This window comes from Danio rerio, chromosome 25 (assembly GCF_052040795.2).
Source record: "Danio rerio strain M-AB ecotype USA chromosome 25, GRCz13ab, whole genome shotgun sequence".
Lineage (NCBI taxonomy): Eukaryota > Metazoa > Chordata > Actinopteri > Cypriniformes > Danionidae > Danio > Danio rerio.
This window is the reverse complement of record NC_141045.1, coordinates 37,235,001-37,257,888: the sequence shown is the minus strand read 5'-3', so window position 1 is coordinate 37,257,888 and position 22,888 is coordinate 37,235,001. Positions and strand designations below refer to the sequence as shown.

Sequence of the window (22,888 nt, the reverse complement as noted above, 5' to 3'; positions counted from 1 at the left end):
GCATGTGGGTGTATATGTATGCATGCATGCATTTATGTATGTGTGTATATTTGTGCATGCATGTATGTGTTTATGTATGAATGTGTGTATGCGAGTGTGTGTGAATGTATGCATGTATGTGTATATATATATGTATGCATGTATGTATGTGTGTATGTATGCATGTGTATAAATGTATGCATTTATGTATGTATGTATATATCCGTGTATGTCTGTATGTGTGTGTGTGTATGTATGTATGCATGCGTGTATGAATGATTGTATTAATGTATGCGTGCATGTATGCATGCTGTATAAATGTATGTATGTGTGTGTATGTATGCATGTATGAAAGTATGTATGTATTTATGTGTGTATGTATACATGCATCTATGCATGTGTGTATGAATGTATGTATGCATGTATGAATGCATGTATGCGTGTATGTGTGTGTGTATGTACAGTATGAATGTATATGAATGTATGTACGTACAAATGCATGCATGCATGTATATATGCTTGTCTATGTATATGTGCGCGCATGTATGTACGTGTGTGTAGACGTATAAGTATGCATGTGTGTATAAATGAATGCATGTGAATGTGTGTGTGTTCGTGCGTACTTAGACACAGGTGTGCATGCATACATATACATGTATTTGTGCATGTGTATGTATGTGAGTGTGTATATGTTTTTGGTATGTATGTGTGTCTATGCATGCATGTATGAATGTTGTCATTGTGTGTGTGTGTGTGTATGCATGGTTGGATGTATTTGTGTGTATATATACACACAAATATACATATACACACACGTGTGTTATATGTATATATACGCATGTGTGTGTGTGCACGCGCATGTATGTATGTATATGTGTGTATTATATATATATATATATATATATATATATATATATATATATATATATATATATATATATATAGTTATTTTGTGGGATACTAGTATGCTGAGGTCAAATAATAATAATAATAATCAGCTTAAAAGTCGAAACTAAATTAATAAATTAAAGAAATATCACACGAGATCTTTTTACATTTTTTCTAATAATAATTTAAAAATAAGAAATATTTCTTAATCCTAATGTTTTATTTTATTGTATTATTATACAATAACTATAAACACAGACGGTGAATAACAATGCAGGTATAACAGCTTCTGTGTGCTGATGTTAATGCAAGAGATTGACCTGAAAGCCTGACAAATACATACATACATACAAATATTGTTTATTATATGTTGTTTATAAAAGTATCTGAAGCAAGCGACAGGACAGTGTTTTCATGCAGGAGAAAGTTTATTTAGAGGTGTTGAGCTGATGTGGTGGTAGAAAGAACCTGCCACACATCGCTCATAATCATGTGAAGGTCATTCATTGTAATCAATGAAAATGTAAGGCATCAACAAGTCACGACAGTTTCTTTGTATTCAAAGCGTCTTCATCCCTTTTTCATGTCTCAGTGCTGCTTTCTTCTGAAAGAGCAACCTGTGGAGAAAAAGAAGAGCTGCAGCTCAATCACTGAGAGATCATACAGTCTCTGATTCAGACATGCAGGTCAGATTCTGCCATGGGCATTTAAAATGGAGATAACTGTGAATTTTAGATTACAATGAAGACTTCTCTATCACAATTTAAAGTTCAGATGTACTAACCTCAGATGTAATAAAGCTTAGTTTCTAACAGCAGATGGTGCTGTATGCTTCACAAACAGCCATACTCTGCTTGCATCTAATTCCTTACAAATACCACCTGAACTTATGAAATAATCATTAATAAAGCAAGGATGATTCAGACGATCCTTTGAATGAACATTATTAATCATTATTTTTAAGTTCAAGAGATCTTATGATGACATCTACCATGAAAAACCAGCCTACAGCGCTATCTGTGACTAAAACTAGCATATTTCCTCATCTGGTAAAAGCTAGCCTAGAGCGCCATCTAGTGTTGACCCTTGTGCACAGATCAATTTTTCTAGCCTTTTGTTATGTTAAGAATGAAAACATCCACTGAATGAAAGTGCTGTAAATATGCATCAGATGTGTGTGTGTGTGTGTGTGTGTGTGTGTGTGTATATATATATATATATATATATATATATATATATATATATATATATATATATATATATATATATATATATATATATATAAATATAATTTTTTTTTCAAAATGTTTTGCATGAATCTGTTAATCAAGCTCAGTCCTGATCAAAACTACTAAATTGTGTAGAAAATTACAGGATTTTTACTCTTTAATTGCCAAACGCATAAATGATGTCACTGATTTGGTAAAAAAAACAGACTAAATGGCGTATTTTTAATATAAATTTTTTTTATATAAAAAACAGATTTTGTTTTTTTTATCTTTTAGCACAGTCTTGGACATGTGAATGATTACTAACAACAATGGATTGTTAGATTTTCATTTTTCCCTCCCTAATCTCCTGTTGCTGGCTGTTTTTAGCTCATTGACTTCCATTATAAACACATTTGATGATGCATAAATACACAGTCTTTGTTTTTGTTTACTCCAAGTAGTTCTGAGATGCATATTTAGATTTTCACAGATACATCAAGGTAAGTGCGTAAAGGTCTCTCTTACACACTCAGACACACACATACACACACTTTAATTGCAGAAGCTAAGTTTTTTTTTTGCACAGGCTTGTCTAAAGGGTTAATGGTGCCAACTGATGATAACAAGACAAATTTGACCACTTCCCAACAGGAAAAACCACCAACAATAAAACATGGATGAATTATGTGCTGTAATGGTTTTGTAATATAAATTGTGTTTATAATGGAAGTCAATGGAGGAAAAACAGCCAGCAACAGTAAATAAAAGAGAAAAAAATAAAATTTCTCAAAAACAATGCATTAAAGGTGATGCTGTTTCACATGTCCAAGACTGTAGACCACAATGACTTTTTATATTGACAATACGTCATTTTGTGTGTTGTTTTTCCAACTAAATCAGTGAAATTTGGCAATTAAAGAGTTAAAATTCTGTAATTGTCTAAGCAATTGAATGTTTTGTCTAAGCACAAAAAATGTGAAATAAATATCTATCTGATGCATTTTCCAGCAGTTTAATTTAGTGGATGTTTTCATCCCGAACATAACAAAAGGGTAGTCCATCTACCATCTAGTATTAAAAAGTTTTTAGTAATTAATTTTTTTAAATTACAAAAACATATCTCAGTAAAAATACCAGAACATTTAAAAAAAAGCTTTATTTAAGTTACTTTATGCATTGACTGATGAAATGATAGATAATTAAATATTATAATATTCAATAAACTACTAATAGACCTTGACAATTTGTTCTGTTTTACAGTTTTACCAGAAACAACCTGAGATAAAGCAGCTTTACCCATGGCAGAAACAAGCTTCTGTATTGCGATCATGTACTATAATGAGTAAATAAACACACCCTCAGTGAGTCTTGCTTTTCCTCCTGTGGGCTGGCAGAGCACTGTTGAACAACCGACACACAGGACCACCGTCTGCGCGTGACTGAACACCGTCGTGATCTTATAACAGCCTGCGTGCAGATCACGGCTCGGTAAGTTACTTAAAAAATAGTTAATTACTAGTAACATCATTACAATTAGGGCTGCACAATCTATTGTTCCAGCATTTTGTATCGTAACGTGAACATTCGCAATTGTAGGATCTGCAATGGTGACTTCAGTTTATAATTGATCATTTGCATGTTTTTAGGGCCTATGACCGTACGTTCACACCGAAAGCGGCGAGAGCGTCAAAGTAGCCGGAAGTCATTCATTTTCAATGAGAGCCGGCGGCGATAAGCGTCGAGGAGCAGCGCGGCGTGTCTTCTCCGGCGTGGGCGTCGAGGAGAGTTGAAATAAAGTCAACTTTATGGTAATGAGCTATGATGCGGTTCGGCGGCAAGCAATCAGAATGAAGACGTCCACCGCGTGATCGGAGTTCAGAGAACACAGACCTGTGAACTTTGGTTCCGACCACAGTTGTTCCCAAGCGTTTGATGATTGCGGTTGCCGGATTTTCCATTATTTACAATGTTTTCTTACAGGAACATGCATTAAATAGGTTACTGGCGAGTTACTGATGTTCATTAATGTTATATAAATTTATCTTAAAAAAGCGGGAAAGTCACGCGACGTGACAGTACAAAACAGTATAGCTGCTTCAGGATATATCAAACATATGGACACATATTGGATAAATAGAGCAAAGCCACACCACACGCAACTTGATCTTCCATTGTTATATGAGTTTGATAAGAAGTGCGCAACATTTTCACGCTAGAAACATGTTTTATACAGGAATGTAACTGACATGCTGCAACGGCTCCTTTAAATACGAGATCAATGTAGCGAGTTTTGACGCTCTCGCCGCCGGAGCTGAAGGCAGACAGCGGTGGCGCCAGGGCGGCCAGAGCGACCTTGGAAGCTCTCGCCGCTTTCGGTGTGAACGCACGGTGAGGACTTTAAAAAAATTCAGGAATAAGAAATTGTACCGTTGGTAAACGATTAATTGTATTAAATTATTTATACAATGATGAACATGCCAAATTTATTACATTTAATCAAGTCCATTACAGTACCTCAGAACCAAACGGTTCATTTCACTTGTATGTTTTTCTTTATTGTATTTAAATTGTGCATGTAGATTGTTTATAATGTTTTATGGAGATGCACCTACAAAATCATCCCAATCGATCAACTATCCGCTTGTTAAGTGTGACGTCACGCGAAGGGGCTTCCGGGTCCAAGCGCTCTATGAAACTGAATGGGGAGACTCATCAAATGGAAATAATAAACATTTACAAAGCGATACAATGCTTTTGAAATTAACGATCGCAATATATATGTCCATGCCTAATATCCGATGGCCAGAAAGTGATTAATTTTTTTTTATAAATTGTTAAAATTTTGGTATTTGTGATGCAGCAAGCCCAGAGATTGTTGTGTACACTAACGCCTGTTTCACACCGCAAGCGTCAGCGGCGCGTGAGCAGAGCGTGAGCAGCCCGTGTGTTTTCGGCGTCCATGTTAACAGATTAGAGCTTTCATACCGCACGCAGCAGCAGCGCGTCAGAGCGAGGCGTGAGCGTCGCCGAAGCAGCAGTGCAGCGATAGTTTCGGCGCTGGGTCTATTTTTGACGCGCTGCTCACGCTCAATTAAAGTGACAGTGCATTGAGAATGACCAAAACACATTGAATGACAGTAAAAACTAACAATTTTACCCAATAAATACGTTAATAATGTCAAATGGTTTATATATAGTCATTCAAATGAACTTAAAACGATTAAAAACGGCAACAAACATTAATTTAGGCCCGAACTACAAAACCAAATGTAAAACTATTTTACTATCAGTTTTGCTTAAGTTGCACACTAGTGTTGTAGGAGAGGGGAAATGGAATATTTACGGGATTTGTAGTCCATAGCGAAGTGTATTGTGGGTAGTGTAGTGCGACACGCATGCTGGATGATGTGAGCTCGCTGTGTTCTGTGCAGCTGAGCAGAGCAATAAAGTTTTAATCGGCTTTGTTTTATGTTCACTTGAATTATTCCTACCGGGAGCTGTTTGCACTGTGAATCTGACAACACGAAAATAAGTAAAAGAATGGCATGCATTAATTACTTTTGTCCGTCTCATCATCTGCACGAGCATGAATTAACGAGCTGTTATTCTGCCGCTGGACATTACTGAAGCGGAGAAATTAACACTAGTTTGATCATGTATAAATATCATTATAACTATATTGTATAAATATGATTATAACTAGGTCTACAGCAACCTGATAATCAAAAAACAAATGACATGATATCACAGGCGATTGTCTTCTGACTGTAGACAATTCTCATATAAGTTAGCTTTAGAAGCATACAGTACTATTTGATCTATAAAATTTGTAAAATAAACATTTGCAGGTTAATGAAACAGCATAGGAGGGGCCTTGGTGCAGATGAAAAGTTTAAAAAGTGTATTTGTATATAGAGGGGTAACTAGATAGAATAGACAGAGATAGGTTGATCTCAGCAGCAGCTGCCGAAGAGCTGCGCACTGCAGACGCAGCTGGTGTGAAAGGCAAACGCCTGCGTGCTGCTACTGCTCGACATACGCGCTGCTCACGCTCTGCTCACGCGCCGCTGACGCTTGCGGTGTGAAACAGGCGTAAGACTGCGTCCGAAACCGCATACTTCCATACTATACAGTACATGAAAATCAGTATGCGAGCCGAGTAGTATGTCCGAATTAATAGAATTTGAAATTCAGTATGTGAGAACTACCCAGATTCTTCCAGCGAGATTCTGGAGTGCGCAGCCCATGATGCCCCGCGAGCGAATTCATGAATGGGAGTAAAGCGACGCAATTGACGCAGGTAGGTCACGTGATCATGACAAAATGGCAGATGTAGTACGTCCAAATTCTATTCATACTTTTCACGTTCATACTGTATAGAACGCATTTTTCTAACGGCCGAGTACCTACAAACGCAGTACCTACTGAGTAGTAGGCGGTTTCGGACGCCACTAATGACTTTATATAAAATTCACTTTATTGTGTGATATGAATAAAAAGTGATCATAAACGAGTATTTTGACAAATTTAGTCATATTTTGAAGATCGTGTAAACTCCGTACAGAAACGTCAGGTGGCTTGGTAAAGCCTGGAACCAGAGACATTCTTGCTGTGAGGCAACAGTGCTAACCACTGGGCCACCGTGTCACCCATCTAGGAAGAAGTAGAGGTGGATGAGGGGATTCTTCAAAACGAAGATAGCGGTGGTAGATAATTTGAAGTAGCTTAGGAGTCGTCTGATTGGTGCATTGAGAATTGGATAATGCAGATCCAGCCGCTAGCAATCATAAGCACGTGATCTTTTCGAAATTAGTTTATAAATAAACTTCACTTAGTTGACAAATTATTGTGCAAAATGTAGGTTACTCTGCTTCTCTAAATTAATTTAGAATGGTTGAATTTCGCACAGTAAGCAAACATATTATAAGAAACTGTAATAAATCGACCTAAACACAAGAAGCAATCCCCTACGTTCATTTTTTTCCGCTAAAAAAAGTACTTCAATTATACTAACTAGTTACCTTGTAACTAAGTACAACCAAAACTGGAACAGTTAAGCAAATATTACACTCTCCAAACCAAATATCAGCCATAATAAAGCAAATATAAATAAATAAACAGTTTCAAACCTGGACATTTTACATCCATGAAGTATGAGTTTGGACTCTGAACAAGCCTCTTCTTCTTGTGCTGCCTCCTCTCCAAATCAAAGGACGGGTTGATCAAATCTCTGGACAACTGTTATATTAAAACACAGAAGATATATTTTAATATAATATAAAAACTTATAATATCCATCTCACACACAGTGAAAATACAGTTGAAGCCAGAATTATTCCCCCCCTGAATTATTAGCCCTCCTATTTATTTTCCCTCAATTTCTGTTTAACAGAGAGCAGATTTTTCCAGAACATTTCTAATGATAATATTTTTAATAACTCATATCTTAACACGTATTTATTTCATCTTTGCCATGACGACAGTAAATAATATTAAACTAGATATTTTTCAAGACACTTCTGTAAAGCTTAAAGTGACATTTAAAGGCTTAACTAGGTTAATTAGGTTAACTAGGCAGGTTAGGGTAATTAGGCAAGTTATTGTATAGCGATGATTTGTTCTGTAGACTATGTAAAAAAATAAAGCTTAAAGGGGCTCATAATATTGACCTTAAAATGGTGTTTAAAAAATTTGACCCTAAAATGGCTTTTAAAAACTGCTTTTATTCTAGCCAAAATAAAACAAATACACAAATATATAGAGGGCTTTTCCCCTTTGATGAGATATACTAAGGGAGAATGTCAATTGAAGTGTTTCTGCTTTTACCAGGTGTGTTTATAAAATATATAATGCATTCATATTGACCATTAGCAGCTGATTATGTTTACACACTGCTGCCACACTAGGCATGAGCCAGTATAAGATTCAGATGGTATGATAACCTTGGGTAAACATGTCACGGTTCCACGATATCACGGTATTGTAATTACTGCTCTAAAATATGCTGTTTTTAAATGTCTGGGTAAAAAAAAACTAGTTTTCTCCCATTGAAACTGGTATATATTTTTTTACATTTAAAATATTTTGAAACAATAAATGTCAGGCTAAATAATTTAAATAAGTCATTGACTTTAGCTGTCCTAATTTGTTTCGAAAACACTGATTTCAACTTGAAAAGACATCTTTAAATATCTTTTCTTAGGATATAAAGTAAGTCACTGTACTGTTCAGCTCTACAGCATGCTCGATGTTAGTTTATAAGATTTGTTTTTCAGATGTTTCCTGAATCATGGACTCATTATAGTTTGTGCTGTGGAAGATCCCTTTCTACTGTTACCCTAAAAGAAACCCTCAATAAAATAGTCGTAAAAAAACACGTAAAAATAATAACAACTTACAAATACCTTAGGAACGGTATAACAGAAAGTTTAACAGTTTTAAAACCTTGACTTTTCAAATCCATGGTAAACCTTGAAACTGGTTTTTGTGCCATGCCTGTGCCACACAACTGTTTTAAAACCCCTTATTAAAGTAATTTTTGCGGAAGAGGTCCCCTTTAAGCTTATAAGAAATGTCTTTAGTTGTTCGTAAAACAAAACAATTATTCATTAAAAATATTACAAATTAATAAAAACATAAATTGTAAATCCAGAGAAGTTGAGAATGTCCTTTTGTTATATTTTCTCTTACAGCATCTGGGCAATATTAGTCAAGCAACTTATATTAATCCAACGAAAACAGCTGACACAGTTATTTTCACCAACTTTAATCAACCAGCTGATGAAAACACTCAATCAGCACAACTATACTTGAGAGGAGGGGAAAATAAACCTAGTCTGAATCCCCAATATCAGACCTAAATCTGAACAAATCTTAAACAAATGTTGGCTGAATTTCAGTTTCAGAATCAGATCACTGCAGTGCAGCAAAAAAAACACCAAGGCAATGTTGTCTAAAAATATAATAAACACCTGAAAACATGCAATCCTATCTATTATTTAGACAAATTATCATTTAATTCTCAAAATAACATTTATTTAAGTTGACAAGACATATCTTGAGATGTTTGTAAAACAAAACCAATAAAAATACAAATAAAACAATAACTTAAATATAGAATCTAACTCCAGAGAAGCTGAGAGTGGCTCTCTTTTAAAATAAAAAACAAAATCTATCAATATTATTCAAGAAATGTATATGAATCCAACAAAAACAAACCCCCACAGCTTACTGAAGGCTGCCTGCAAACAAAAACAACAGTTCAACAGCCATATTGAGCATTTCCATCACTGTCAGTCCAAAAACTACAGTGGTTTCAGTCTAAAATGATGTAAACATCACTAATTGGGATAAATAAACGATTTTACTCGAGAGTATTTCGTTTTAAATCGTGTAAAGTGAAACATTAGGCCGAATGTGAACCCTGCACGCAGCGCCATGTGAGGATCTGTAACTTCCACATGTTTATCGCACGGTTAAACTATCCAACAAACTTGATTAACATTAAAACCCAAAACACTACAGCGCATTTTAACGACTGTCACATCGCTGTGTAATCGAGTAAATCCACTTACAGGCATTGTGAAGAGCTGCAGCTTTTCGCATTCGTGTGTTTTCCTTCGAATCTGGATCTCTCGGACTGAACTGCGCGGGGTTGCCAGGTGCAGCTACATAAAGCAAGCGAAGAAAGACATGCCCAGACATGATCCACAATAAAACACGCCTTCACGCCATTAAACCTTATCAAACATCACAACATAACCGGGATTTCCGGATTATTACATCAGTCTGACTACAGTAAGTGACTGTGCTTCAGGTGATATGCTGTCTCATATCTAAAAAAGATAACATGATTATATGTTGGAGAGTCATATATTGACCGTATATCAAATGTGAACGTATCAAACTACTGATGTTATGTTAATAGTAATAATAGTAATAATTCAATTATATAAAATGTATAATTATCAATTGTTAAAAATTAAAAATATATGTTAACAGGACACAAATAGGGGTGAAAATCCCGTACTGGCAACCCTGCCAATAATTCTCAGAGCTCCTCAAGGTCTTTCTATTGTGTTTAGCACCTACGAAGTAAACAAACACATTTGATAGTTTTATTTTAATTCTTCTCTTGTTGTTGCTCTTTCATCGACGCTTAGTGGCAGCCTAATTAAAGCAGCGCTAAAATGTTATCTTTGTTTGGTGAACTTTGGTGCTTTTTGTTGTTCATGACGTCATTTTTTAAAACAAAATAATAAAAGCCAGATATTGTACAAAATCAACCATTTGGATGAAACCTTGTCAAATGAATGAGCTTCAGTTAGTGTTATTAATTATGAATGCTTTCAGAGTGAAATGTTTGGACTTTTTTACATGATAGCAATATCCCAGATAGCAGGCAGTAATCGGCCCGAGCTCGGCTGCCCTCCGGCGCCTCCGGCTCCGACTCGGCATCGGCGAGTGTTATCCGGGCCGAGTGCGGCCCGCAGCTCGCTCGCGCATATGCGGCTTTGATGCGGCTGTAAAGCACTGGCCCGATTCCGGTCAACCATATGGCAACCGATTAAGGCTGATGGCAACCGATTAAGTTCTTATTTTATCTAGTAATCTGTTAGCTCCACGTTTAATGATAATTTGAGAAAATATTCATGGTACGATAGCAAAAAAAAAAAAAAAAGAATATTTAGTGTGGATGGTCGCAATGTTTAGACGCAAACAAAACAATATTATTTATAAATAGATTATACATGTCATCTAGAGAAAAACTATGTAAAATTCGCTTATTTTTGAGATAGCACGCTACTGTGCTGACTGTTTTTGTTTTAAAGCAGAAGTTGGTTTCATAATAAACACATGCGTGACTAAACTCATGATCCACACTCCAATCCAGACGGTGGCGGTAATGCTCCAAAAAGCTGGTTGTCAACCACCATGGCACGAAGATCACAAGAAGAAAAAGTTTGGTTTTTTAAATATTTCATGTGGATTCCGGTCAGAAAGGTAAGCTTTTTACTGCTTGTGTACTGTATAATTAGCAAATGTAGAGCTTAAAACATTTCCACGGTGTTTGGTTGTAACAGCGTTTAGTAATTTACAACAGTTTGATACGAAATGTAACTTGCTTTAAGAAACACGACTGGAGCTAATGTATGCTAACGCTAACAGTTACAAACACGTCTGAAAGTTCCTTTTCCTAACACAATGTTAGATTGTAACGTGTGTAGTAACTGAAAACTATTTTAATTATTTTAAAGAAACATGAAACGAATTTGTGTGTGTGCTAACTTTGCGTTAAAGAAAGTTTCTGTAGACGAATCCATTACCATGGCAAAACGTGTTTTTTTCCTGATTTAACATTATAAAGTACCGTGGATGTTGAAAAAATCATTGTACAGGCGTTTACTTATCCAACAGTATTAATTCTGTGATTGTGTAAATAAAAACTAATCGTTTTGGATTAATAAAATATTATTGTTTATCTTGTTTATGCAGTTAGTCACGAAAAGTGATCGAAACTCGACTGTTTACTATTCTCTTTAAATTATCCAAGAGAAATATATTACTATGCACTTTAATTCATATGTGTTAGCCTATGTGAATCAATTATATCTTTTGCTCAAGCTGTAATGGTCAGTTAATGTAAAACTGAACGTCTTAAAGCAGATTTTGATTTTTTTTTTTATGTTATTGACAGTGATAAATTCTGATTTAAATGAATAGGTAACAATATTTGTTGGTTAAGTCTTATTGTTCTTGTTTAACAAAGGTTAGTGAGATCATTTTGCAGAACATCACGACCAAAGAAGTCAATAGCACACTCTTTTGAACGTGAATAGGCATGTTATAGTTGTGTGCTAAAAGTCCATTATAAGCTGTAAACTGCTGATACATTTTCAACATAGATTGAGCTTTTCAGACTTTACATTACTAATTGCTTCACAAACAGCTGAAATGGTTTATTGTTATTGGCTATCATCATCATCAAACATTTTTCACAATGGTAGGTTAATCTTCATGGGTACAGAATAATGCATGTGCTTGGCCATCTTACAAATCTATGTCTCAGATTCATAAGGCTGTCACTCTGCATGAATCTCCGAATAAATCTTGTGCAACCTTCTGTGTACTGATTATTTACACTATAGGTATTATATGCATTAATTAACTTTGATAGTATTTCAGGATTTGAACTTTTCTTTACGGGAGGTTAACAACAATGTGATGTTTTATTATAGATGCATATGAGGAAGCTCGACTCAAACATCCACACGCAACTGTGATTTCTGACTGGTAGACAGATGAGGACGATGATTGCCTGTCATACATCTAAAGACAGAACAGGTTTGTTTGCAATTATTTTAAACACATACTGTCAACATTATGTCATTGATCTATTACAACCTGTGAGTTTTGCCCTGGCACTATACTAAAGTGATGTTTTGTTTTGTAAATGTATCTGATTAAGGGACAGTATAGACACATCTATACCGTGATGAAGAAAAATGACTTGGAACAAAGAGGCTGCATAAAAGGCAGGTATGAAGATTTCAGAAATCAAGGCAGCACCACAAGTACCATCACCATCAATGACTATGGCAGAAATCTTAAGACCACCATCAAGATGCACAGATACTGTACATTCCAGTACACCAGGCGTGTCCAAACTACGGCCCGCGGGCCATCTGCGGCCCGCGAGGCTTTTTATAAATATCAATAGAATCTGGCCCGCTATACAAAAATGAACGTAATTCAATAAATAACCACCGGGTGTCGCTATTACATGCATTCAATTAAGCAGCAGTTCTTGTTATGATCTATCTATCTATCTATCTATCTATCTATCTATCTATCTATCTATCTATCTATCTATCTATCTGTCTGTCTGTCTGTCTGTCTGTCTGTCTGTCTGTCTGTCTGTCTGTCTGTCTGTCTGTCTGTCTGTCTGTCTGTCTGTCTGTCTGTCTGTCTGTCTGTCTGTCTGTCTGTCTGTCTGTCTGTCTGTCTATCTATCTACACACAGTTGAAGTCTGAATTATTAGCCCCTCATTGATTTATTTCTTCTTTTTTAAATATTTCCCAAATGATGTTTAACAGAGCAAGAACATTTTTACAGTATGTCTGATAATATTTTTTCTTTTGGAGAAAGACTTATGTTTTATTTAGGCTAGAATAAAAAGCGGTTTAAATTTTTTCATGAACCATTTTAAGGTCAAAATTATTAGCCCCTTAAGTCTTCAGAACAAACCATTGTTATAAAATAACTTGCCTAATTACCTTAACTTGACTAGTTAACTTGATTAACCTAGTTAAGTCTTTAAATGTCACTTTAAGCTGTATAGAAGTGTCTTAAAAATATCTAGTAAAATATTATTTACTGTCATCATGGCAAAGATAAAATAAATCAGATATTAGAAATGAGTTACTAAAACTAATATGTTTAGAAATGTGTGGAAAAAATGTTTAACTCTCCGTTAAACAGAAATTGGGGAAAAAATAAACGGTGGCTAATAATTTAGGGGGGCTAACAATTCTGACTTCAACTGTATATATATATATATATATATATATATATATATATATATATATATATATATATATATATATATATATATACACACATGTGTCTGTGTGATGTATGTAAAATTTGGCCCGTGACAACGTTTGTTTTTTTGCATCTGGCCCTCGGCCCAAAAAGTTTGGACACTCCTGCAGTACACCTATGAACATTTACAGTCTTTGTTCTAGTGCAGTTTGAGATCAAGACAGAACTTATTGCATCTCGTGATGTCTTTGTAAGAATTGAAGACATCACTAAATTTGTTAAGGTTTAATGCAGCTAGAAAGTAAAGATCAACTAGAGAATATCAGCAGTGTCTAACCCACTGTTGTATTTACAGAAGTTGTATGAGAATAAGCTACAGGTTGATTTATACTAATCTGTTATTTTTCTTTTTTAGCACGACTGACTGAAGTTTTAAAATTATGCAACGTCATAAAGCAGCAGCTGGGCCTGATTCTCACAAAACCAAAACAGACGTGATGAAATTCCAGATGTAAACACATTTGACCTTCCTTTGGCCAATTTGATTTGGAAAAGCTTGAAAATCAACTAAAGGAGCAGCCCGAACAAATGAAGAAACTGGTAAGTTCAAGCTCTTGCTAATTTCAAAGTGTTTTAAGTTTATTTGTTTTTTTTGATAGTTTTTTTGCTTCGTAGGTAGCCTACTTTTTTCCTAATTTTTTCTTTTTTTTTTACATTAGTACTTGTTCACTACTAATTATCTGTTTATCTTTTAATCACAGATGGAGTGAGGACAAATGTCCTTACCACGCCACTGATAAAGAAGTGGAAAAATGCATTACAAGGTAGCTACAACTTGCCCCTGACAGGGATGGAGGAAGAAAGAAGAGAAAGCTAATGTGTCAAATGTCTACATCACTATTTTGTTTTATTTTTTAAACAACATTTTAAGTGTATTAGGATGTTCCCTGATACTTGAACAATTTGTTTCTTTAATTTGCATTTATATATATATATATATATATATATATATGTATATGTATATATATGTGTGTGTGTGTGTGTGTGTGTGTGTGTGTGTATATATGTATGGTATGTGTATGTATGTGTGCGCGCCAAATTCTGAAGAAACATCTTGATACATTTTTAATAAATGTAATACAAATAAAATTATAAATATAAAATTGCACAAGACGTGTATATATATGAAATGTATAATCATCTCACTCATGTCTTGCTGTTTGTGCAATTGATTTTGTTCAAGTTTATTAAAAAAAAAAAGTTTATACTTCTGCAATTATATATATATATATATATATATATATATATATATATATATATATATTTGTTTGTTTGTTTATTATTATTTTAATGTTTTATTAAAAAATGTTTCAAGATGTTTCTTCAGAATTCTGCAGTACTTTTTACAAGTTTGACTTGGATATTTTACGGATTGTCATTGGTATTTTTAAGATGTTTCTTGCTATATCTTAAATTGGTTTCTATATTTAGGTTTATATAAAATTTAGCTGTTTTTTACATATTTTTAATTGAAGTCTGTTGGGAAAACAGGGTTGTTTTAAAAAAACATCTGTGTGTGTGTGTTATTTTTAGATTTTTTGTTTAAATCTTTCTGTGTCTTTATTGTGTTGTTTTATTGTTGTTTTTATATTGATATTCTTGTGCACTACAAAATTATTTATAAAATTTTAGTACTATTTTTTTCATGCAATCAATAAACGTTTAACATTTATTTATTTTGTCATTTGTCTGATTATTTTCGTTACAGAATATGTATGCAGTTTGCACTTTATTCAAAGGTTAAACGCAGTGCTTACACTTTGTGTTTACATTATAGCCTGTGTTTGCTGTTATATAAATTCAAATGGTTGTAATACCATATATCAAGTACCAATGTAATACCAAAAGGTTTTATAAGGTGTATAAATACGGAGTCGCGCCAGCTCAGGGCCGCAGCGCACATTACGCTCGCGCCGATTCCGGCGCGGATGCGCAGCTTCGGCTCGCTTACGGCCGCCGCATCTGGCCCGCTTGATTCGGGCCGGAATCGGGCAGTGAGTCCACAGGCATCCGGCCCGAGTCCGGCAGCCGAAGTTGGGCCGAGGGGTTAGTCTCCGGCAGGCGACAATCTTGCCGGAACTGGCCCGAGTGTATTTTGCTATCTGGGATGAAAAAAGAACTTAAAAAGCTGGGTAATTTATACACAAATGTGCTTATAATATAGACAAACCCACATATTGGGTTACATTTTAAAACATTAACCCAACAGTTGTTGGTTTTTAAACTCAAATTCAACCCAAATAAGTAACCAAGCATTTTTAATGATAGCAGATATAGCAATATTGTACATTGTAAACATTTTCACAACTCAATTTCAATTGATTAATCATAAAAACACTGACAGCCAATCAGCGGAACCACACTTGATCAAGGATAAATCGGTTTGACATTGGAGATTCAGACTATCTTAAACAAATGTTGGCTGAATATCTGTATCATAATCTTTATAGCAGATCCTAATGGTATCGCAAAATGTTGAATAGAATTGAATAAAATAAAATACAAAATTGAACAAGTTTCCAATAAGTTTACTTCTAGTTGATCATTTGGTATCAGAAGTGGCTTTTATGAAAGGCAAAGGCCTCTAGATGACGCTTATTTGACCAAAATAAAAAATGATCATGTCTTAATTTTTAATGATTTAATTAGGACAGTAAGGTCTGACTTTGCTTAGACAAAAAGTCTTGTGACTGAACAGAAATAATGTCCAGTATAGAATATAAAGTCATGCTGCAGTGGAGACAGAATGAATATTGTGTCTGACTCCATCGCAGGGCCGGAGTGGGACTCCTTTTCAGCCCTGGAGTTTCAAGCCTTAGACCGGCCCATCTCAGTTCACGACTGACTATATTAAACTAACGTCATGTCCTATACAGTTTCTAATGACACTACCACGTCTTTTTCAAGGACACAGCTGCTTTAGAACTTCAAATGTTTTTCATGAATATGAGAAAATTAAAGGGTAGCTAAATCTCCAACACTATTCCTGAAGACATCACTTTAAAACATGTCCTTTCCTGTAATATCTGAATATATGTTCTGTGCAAAATTCTTTATAGATATCCAGTCCTTTGTAACGGTGGTCACACAAAAAAATAAAATATGTACAGTTATATAAGTAACCCAAACAGTATTATATGTCTTAACACTAAAATGAAAATAAAAAAATATTACTATGGTGAGAATCTAACTCGGTTCGGCAATGCCGTAACGCAACGTGCTGACCACTGGAACACAATGACACTGTTGTGTTTGGGCCCTTTGGAGGTTAGACTCTTTTAACCACAGTATTACTTTCTATTGATGGCTTAATCTTTTTCTCTCCTTTTTAGATTTCTGAAGAAGTTATGTCAGATTTATTAATGTAGTGAATCATCTGATTTTGATTTAGCTGGTGTAATATTCATTGATATTAATTATTTGAATTCTTATATTCACTAAGGTGCCGCTGTTTGGGATCGAATAATAATTACGTTATCATTAACCTTCAGGCTGCATTTTGCTCACGGGGCTGCGAGAAAATAAATAAAAAGAGCGGAGCTGCGGCAAAATAATTAATAAAAAGATTGAGGCTATGGTCAAATAAACAAATAAATGAAAAAAGTGCGACTTCTGAGAGTGCAAGCAGCTATAGGAACACTGGCCCTCGCGGCCAAAAAACAGACCGGCCCACCAGGAATTTCCCGGTCCTCCCGATTAGCCAATCCGGGCCTGCTCCATCATGAGCTTGGAGGACTGCATCCATACATCTCTGACTCAAATCACTTGTTAATAAAGTCATCTGGAATGAAAAAGAAAGCGTTCTTGCAGAACTCTCCGAGTTCATCAAGATATTTTAGATTCATCTTCGATGCCTCGTCCATCTTACCCCAGACATGCTCAATAATGTTCATGTCTGGTGACTGGGCTGGCCAATCCTGGAGCACTTTGACCTTCTTTGCTGTCGGGAACTTTGATGTGAAGGCTGAAGTGTCCTGCGGAAGAATTTTCCCCTTTCCTGTGGTTTGTAATATAGCAAGAAGGTCACTGATTCGAGCCTCCATGCTCCAGTTTCCCCCACAAGTCCAAAAACATGTGGTATAGGTGAATTGGATGATTCCCAGTGAAGGGCATCCGCTGCATAAAACATGTGCTGGATAAGTTGGCGGTTCATTCTGCTGTGGCGACCCCTGATTAATAAAGCCTACTAGCTAACTTGAAGTGTAGCTAGCTAGCTTTTTTATAAGTGTAGTTTGAGAATAGCTGAGCTACATTTAGCATAATTATCAAGTTTCAGATTCACCAACACTGTTAATTAATAACTCTTTGGCTGATATTTGTAGATTACAGCGCTCTAGCAGGTCTCAAAGATGAACATTTTCATTCAAGAATGAAATCAATAAAGTGTAATATAGCTTTTTTCACCTCAGAATATGAGTCCTGTGTATTTATTTAGAGAGAAAATAATAACTTTCACTCATTCACAACAGAACAGACATAGTTAAGTAATGTTTTAAGTACCAATTTTTACTTTAAATTAACGTTTCTTCACTTTGTTGCAATACATTGTGAAAAAAAAAGCTTAATTCGTAACCTACTAGTTACCTTGAAGTGTTACTAGCTAGCTTTTTCGTAAGTGTAGTTGACAATAGCTGAGCTACCTTTAGCATGTAGCTTATCAAGTTTCAGATTCATCAACACTGTTAATGACTTCTTTGGTTGATATTTTTGGATTACAGAGCTCTAGCAGGTCTCAAAGATGAAAATTTTAATTCAAGAATAAAAATCAATAAAGCATTATACTGCTTTTACCTCAGAATGTGTTATGTTTATTTTTTTAGAGATAACCCTGCTGAAAAATCCAGCTTAAACCAGCCTAGGCTGGTTGGCTGGTTTTAGCTAGTCGACCAGCCTGGGGTTTTGGCCACTTCCAGGCTGGTTTCCAGCAATTTCCAGCCTGGTCTGGTCAGGCTGGGAGATGACCAGCTAAAACCAGCTTGACCAGCCTAGCCAAGCTGGGAGTCCAGCCAAAACCTGCTATGTCCAGCTTAAACCAGGCTGGTCAAGCTGGTTTTAGCTGGATTTGGCTGGTCATTTTCAAGCCTGACCAGCTAAGACCAGGCTAAAAATGGCTAGAAAACCAGCCTGGAAATGGCCAAAACCCCTCTAAAACCAGGCTGGTCAACCAGCTAAAACCAGCCAACCAGGCTAGACTGGTTTGAGCTGGATTTTTCAGCAGGAAAATAATAACTCTCGAGTCTCGTTTATTCATAACAGACATAGTTATGTATGGCACTGTTTGAAGTACCAGGAATTTTACATAAAATTAACGTTTCTTCAAAGTAACTTCATTCGTAGCCTACTAGCTAACTTGAAGTGTTGACAGCTAGCTTTTTTCGTAGTTGACAATAGCTGAGCTACATTTAGCATGTAGCTTATCAAGTTTCAGATTCATCAACATTGTTAATTAATTATATAAAGTAGCTTCAAATGTAGCCTACTAGCTAACTTGAAGTGTTGCTAGCTAGCTTTTTTTCATAGGTGGTTGACAATAGCTGAGCTACCTTTAGCATGTAGTTTATCAAGTTTCAGATTCACCAACACTGTTAATTAATGACATTTGTTTTTTTTTTTATATATTTGTAGATTACAGAGCTATAGTAAGTCTTTAGTACAAAAAGATGAACATTTTCCTTCAAGAATGATATCAATAAAAGTGTAATATTGCTTTTTCACCTTAAAATGTGTCCTGTTTAGTTATTTAGAGAACAATATTAGCTTTCATTCATTCACAATAGACATGGTTACGTTTATATACCAAAACTCTTGTCAGGTGTATTTATACTCTTAAAATGCTAGTCATTGTATTTTGTCAGCCATTCAAACCACTTGGCTCTACTAAAATTTCGATAATTAAAATGACTAAAACAATAAGTAGTCTGCAGTCCCTCGTCTTTGACCCACAGTAAACTATTATAAGTGTTTATTAGTATAAAATACACGTTTAACCAACAGGCGCTGTCCTCCTAGAAACTACATTGACCAATCAGGCTGTCGAATCTCTGTGCTGACGTCACGCCACGAGACCCCGCCCCCCGCTCGCGACCGTATGATTTCATATGTCAAAGCATGAACAAGGGAAACTGCGCGCTGTCACTGAAGACGGAAATACCGGTTTAATAAATGGCGAAAACCTACGATTACCTGTTCAAGCTGTTGCTGATCGGAGACAGCGGAGTGGGGAAAACATGCCTGCTGTTCAGATTCAGCGAGGACGCCTTTAACACCACCTTCATCTCCACTATCGGTCAGTCATTTCACCGGCTCTCGGTCCCGTTATCTGCTGCGGGACAATAGTTAGTGGTCAGATGTACTGCAGAACTGTCATTAAACAACAAATAAATTAAATTAAGTCACATTTACACTGATGAAATGGGTTTAAAAAGCACCTGTGGGCTTTTGTCAAATAAAATATGTGATTAAATCGAAAACATCTGGATTTGTTTAATGTAAAGGCCTGTGAGAAGGTAACAGTCAGCTGCTAGAGAATGTATTGAACGCTAATTACTTGCATACAGCTAATATAAAATACATGAATGAGATAAAATATAATGTCCATTTTTATTTGTTTCTAAATCAGAATATACAAAACCTATAATATATATTTACATGTTTATCTAAATCAGTATTTAGTAAATACAACTAATAGTAACATATATAAATTGACAAATACCTGTAGATGAAAAATAGATAATTAAAAAGTGTAATTAATAGTGTAATGTTGTATAATATGATACTAATGTAAATATATGAATATTTATTAGTTTAAATTGTATATAAATCAGTATTAATTTAAAATGTACGAAAACATAACAAACGTTGATACGTAGATGGATAACATTAAACTTTTTTTTTTTTAATATTAACCCCTCACAAATCTCGCTTTTAAATTCATATTTTAATAGGAAGCTATACAATTATATATGTGCATATACATTGGATTAGTCAGCACTGAAGTCAAACCAGAGAGCTTATCTAACAAAATAACTTACGATAACACTCCGAAAACTAGTACATCCAAATTTATAAAGAAAAATATACAATACAAATAAAAAAAAAAGAAAAATTTTCTTTCAACAAAAGAAGTTTTGTTGGTTGTAATTTATTTTTGCAATATTTTGCTTGAATTTACTTGTTTTATCTTTCAATTTCTCAATGTTTGGTGACTAAAACATTATTTTACTAAATATATCTGTTTAATAAATCTGTTTTGGTTAAATGCACCTAAATACATTGCCTATATTCACTGAGAAATGGAGGAAAATATTCATTTTTAAAATGGGGTGTACTCAATTATGCTGAGCACTGTATATATATATATATATATATATATATATATATATATATATATATATATATATATATATATATATATATATATTTATATATATATATATATATATATATTTATATATATATATATATATATATATATATATATTTATATATATATATATATATATATATATATATATATATATATATATTTATATATATTTATATATATTTATATATATTTATATATATATATATATTTATATATATATATATATTTATATATTTATATATATATATATATATATATATATATATAGTGAACACACACACACAGAGAGAGAAATATAGAGATACTCTGGAAACAGTGCGGTCATCTTTGTGAAGGTGTGAGTGTGATATTTAGCTGACCGCAGTTGAATCTACTTTTAACCTCGCAAACGAGTTCATACTAGATTCCAGAAGAGAATCATAGTCGCGCTTTATCGAGTTCTGTGTGTATTTACGTTGATTCTGATGGACTCGAGGCGCTTAATATGCTTCTGTTAGATGCTCTGATGTTAGATGCCTTGTGTGTTTTACCATGTAATGAGAGTTATTAATATAGTATATTTAATATTAAATTCACTCATTTACTAACTTGTTGCAAACCTTTTTGAGTTTTCTTTTGAAACAAAAAAAAAGATATTTTGAAGAATGTTGGAAATCCATAGTCTTTTGTTTTCTTACTATTAATGCCAATGGCTACCAACATTCTTCTAAATATCTTCTTTTAAGTTCAACAGAAAAGAAACCTATATTGTTGAGGGTGAATAAATAGTAAACTAAAGTATCTATCTGTTTAGGATGCCATAAATTAGTACTGACAGTTTATAACACCTTATATACATAAGCTTGTTTGTAGCATTTAAGTTTTTTTTTTTGCAATACACAAAATACTTTGCGTGATTGGCATTTTTTTCATCATAAAATGCTTTTAAATATCTTTATTTCTTAATCTGATACCTATTTTTGACAAAATACTGTGTAAAAGAATGCTTTTTTCCAGTTTGTGTGTGTTCTTTGTATTCCTCTTGTTGTGGAGACCAAATGCCCCCACAAGTATAGCAATACCAGTCTTTTTTTTTTCATTTTGACGACAGAGAAGAAAGAAACCCATATTGTTTCAGTACCACTTAAGAATGAGTAACTAGTGAGTGATTTTTGATTAAGAATACAGTATCTATCTGTTTAAGATGCCATAAACTAGTACTAATTTTCACATTGTGAGGTACAAAGAAACTTGTGTGTAGCATTTAAGTTTTTATTTGCAATTCACAAAATAATTTGCAGCATTTTTGTCATCATAAAATGTTTTAAATATCTTTATTTCTTAATCTGATACATATTTTTGTCAAAATAGTGTGTAAAAGAATATTTTTTTGCAATGTGTGTGTGTGTACTTTGTATTCCTGACATTGTGGAGACCAAATGTCCCCATAAGTATAGCAGTACCAGTTTTTTTTTTTTTTACTTTTAACGACAGAAAAAAAAGAAACCCTTCTCATTTTTGATTAAACTACAGTATCTATTTGTTTAAGATGCCGTATACTAGTACTGATTATCACATTATGCGGTATGAAGAAACTTGTTTGTAGCATCTAAGTTTTTATTTGCAATTCACAAAATATTTACTGGCATTTTTTGATCATAAAATGTTTTAAATAGCTTTATTTCATAATCTAATACATATTTTTTGAAATAGTGTGTAAAAGAACGATTTCTTTTGCAGTTTGTGTGTATGTACTTTGTATTCTTGACATTGTGGAGACCAAATGTCCCCACAAATATAGCAATACCAGTACATTTTTTGAAGTTTTGAGGACATTTTTCGCTCCTTATGAGAAAAACG

At 34.3% G+C, this 22,888-nt stretch overlaps 2 protein-coding genes across 3 annotated transcripts in view; one reads left to right on the top strand and one right to left on the bottom strand.

Annotated features, from left to right (window-relative positions):
* Positions 1-1,276: 1,276 nt before the first annotated feature.
* On the bottom strand, positions 1,277-9,707 carry rps27l (ribosomal protein S27 like). Its single transcript, NM_001172680.1, has 4 exons — positions 9,653-9,707; positions 7,208-7,316; positions 3,435-3,545; positions 1,277-1,484 (listed from the first exon to the last, which is right to left on the bottom strand). The coding sequence occupies exons 1-4, from the start codon at positions 9,656-9,658 to the stop codon at positions 1,456-1,458; spliced, it is 255 nt and encodes an 84-aa protein (NP_001166151.1). The 5' UTR covers positions 9,659-9,707; the 3' UTR covers positions 1,277-1,455.
* Positions 9,535-22,888, top strand: part of LOC100535415 (ras-related protein Rab-8B) — a 25,250-nt gene continuing 11,896 nt past the window's right edge. Inside the window, exon 1 of one of the 2 annotated variants that reach the window (XM_087312557.1) lies at positions 9,535-9,875. Coding sequence is in view for 1 of the 2 variants with exons in the window: in XM_087312556.1 (XP_087168682.1) it covers positions 19,846-19,969 (124 nt within the window). In the remaining variant the exon portion in view is untranslated. Of the gene's footprint in view, positions 9,876-19,765; positions 19,970-22,888 lie in introns of those variants that run through there. The other variant, XM_087312556.1, reaches the window with a different exon arrangement.

What these genes read in the sequence shown, in the direction of transcription:
- rps27l (NM_001172680.1), bottom strand. An exon ending in CATGGATGTAAAATGTCCAG is followed by an intron (nt 3,546 to 7,207) that starts GTTTGAAACTGT and finishes ATCTGCACGCAG; the next exon opens with GCTGTTATAAGATCACGACG. An exon ending in AAAAGCAAGACTCACTGAGG is followed by an intron (nt 1,485 to 3,434) that starts GTGTGTTTATTT and finishes TTTTCTCCACAG; the next exon opens with GTTGCTCTTTCAGAAGAAAG.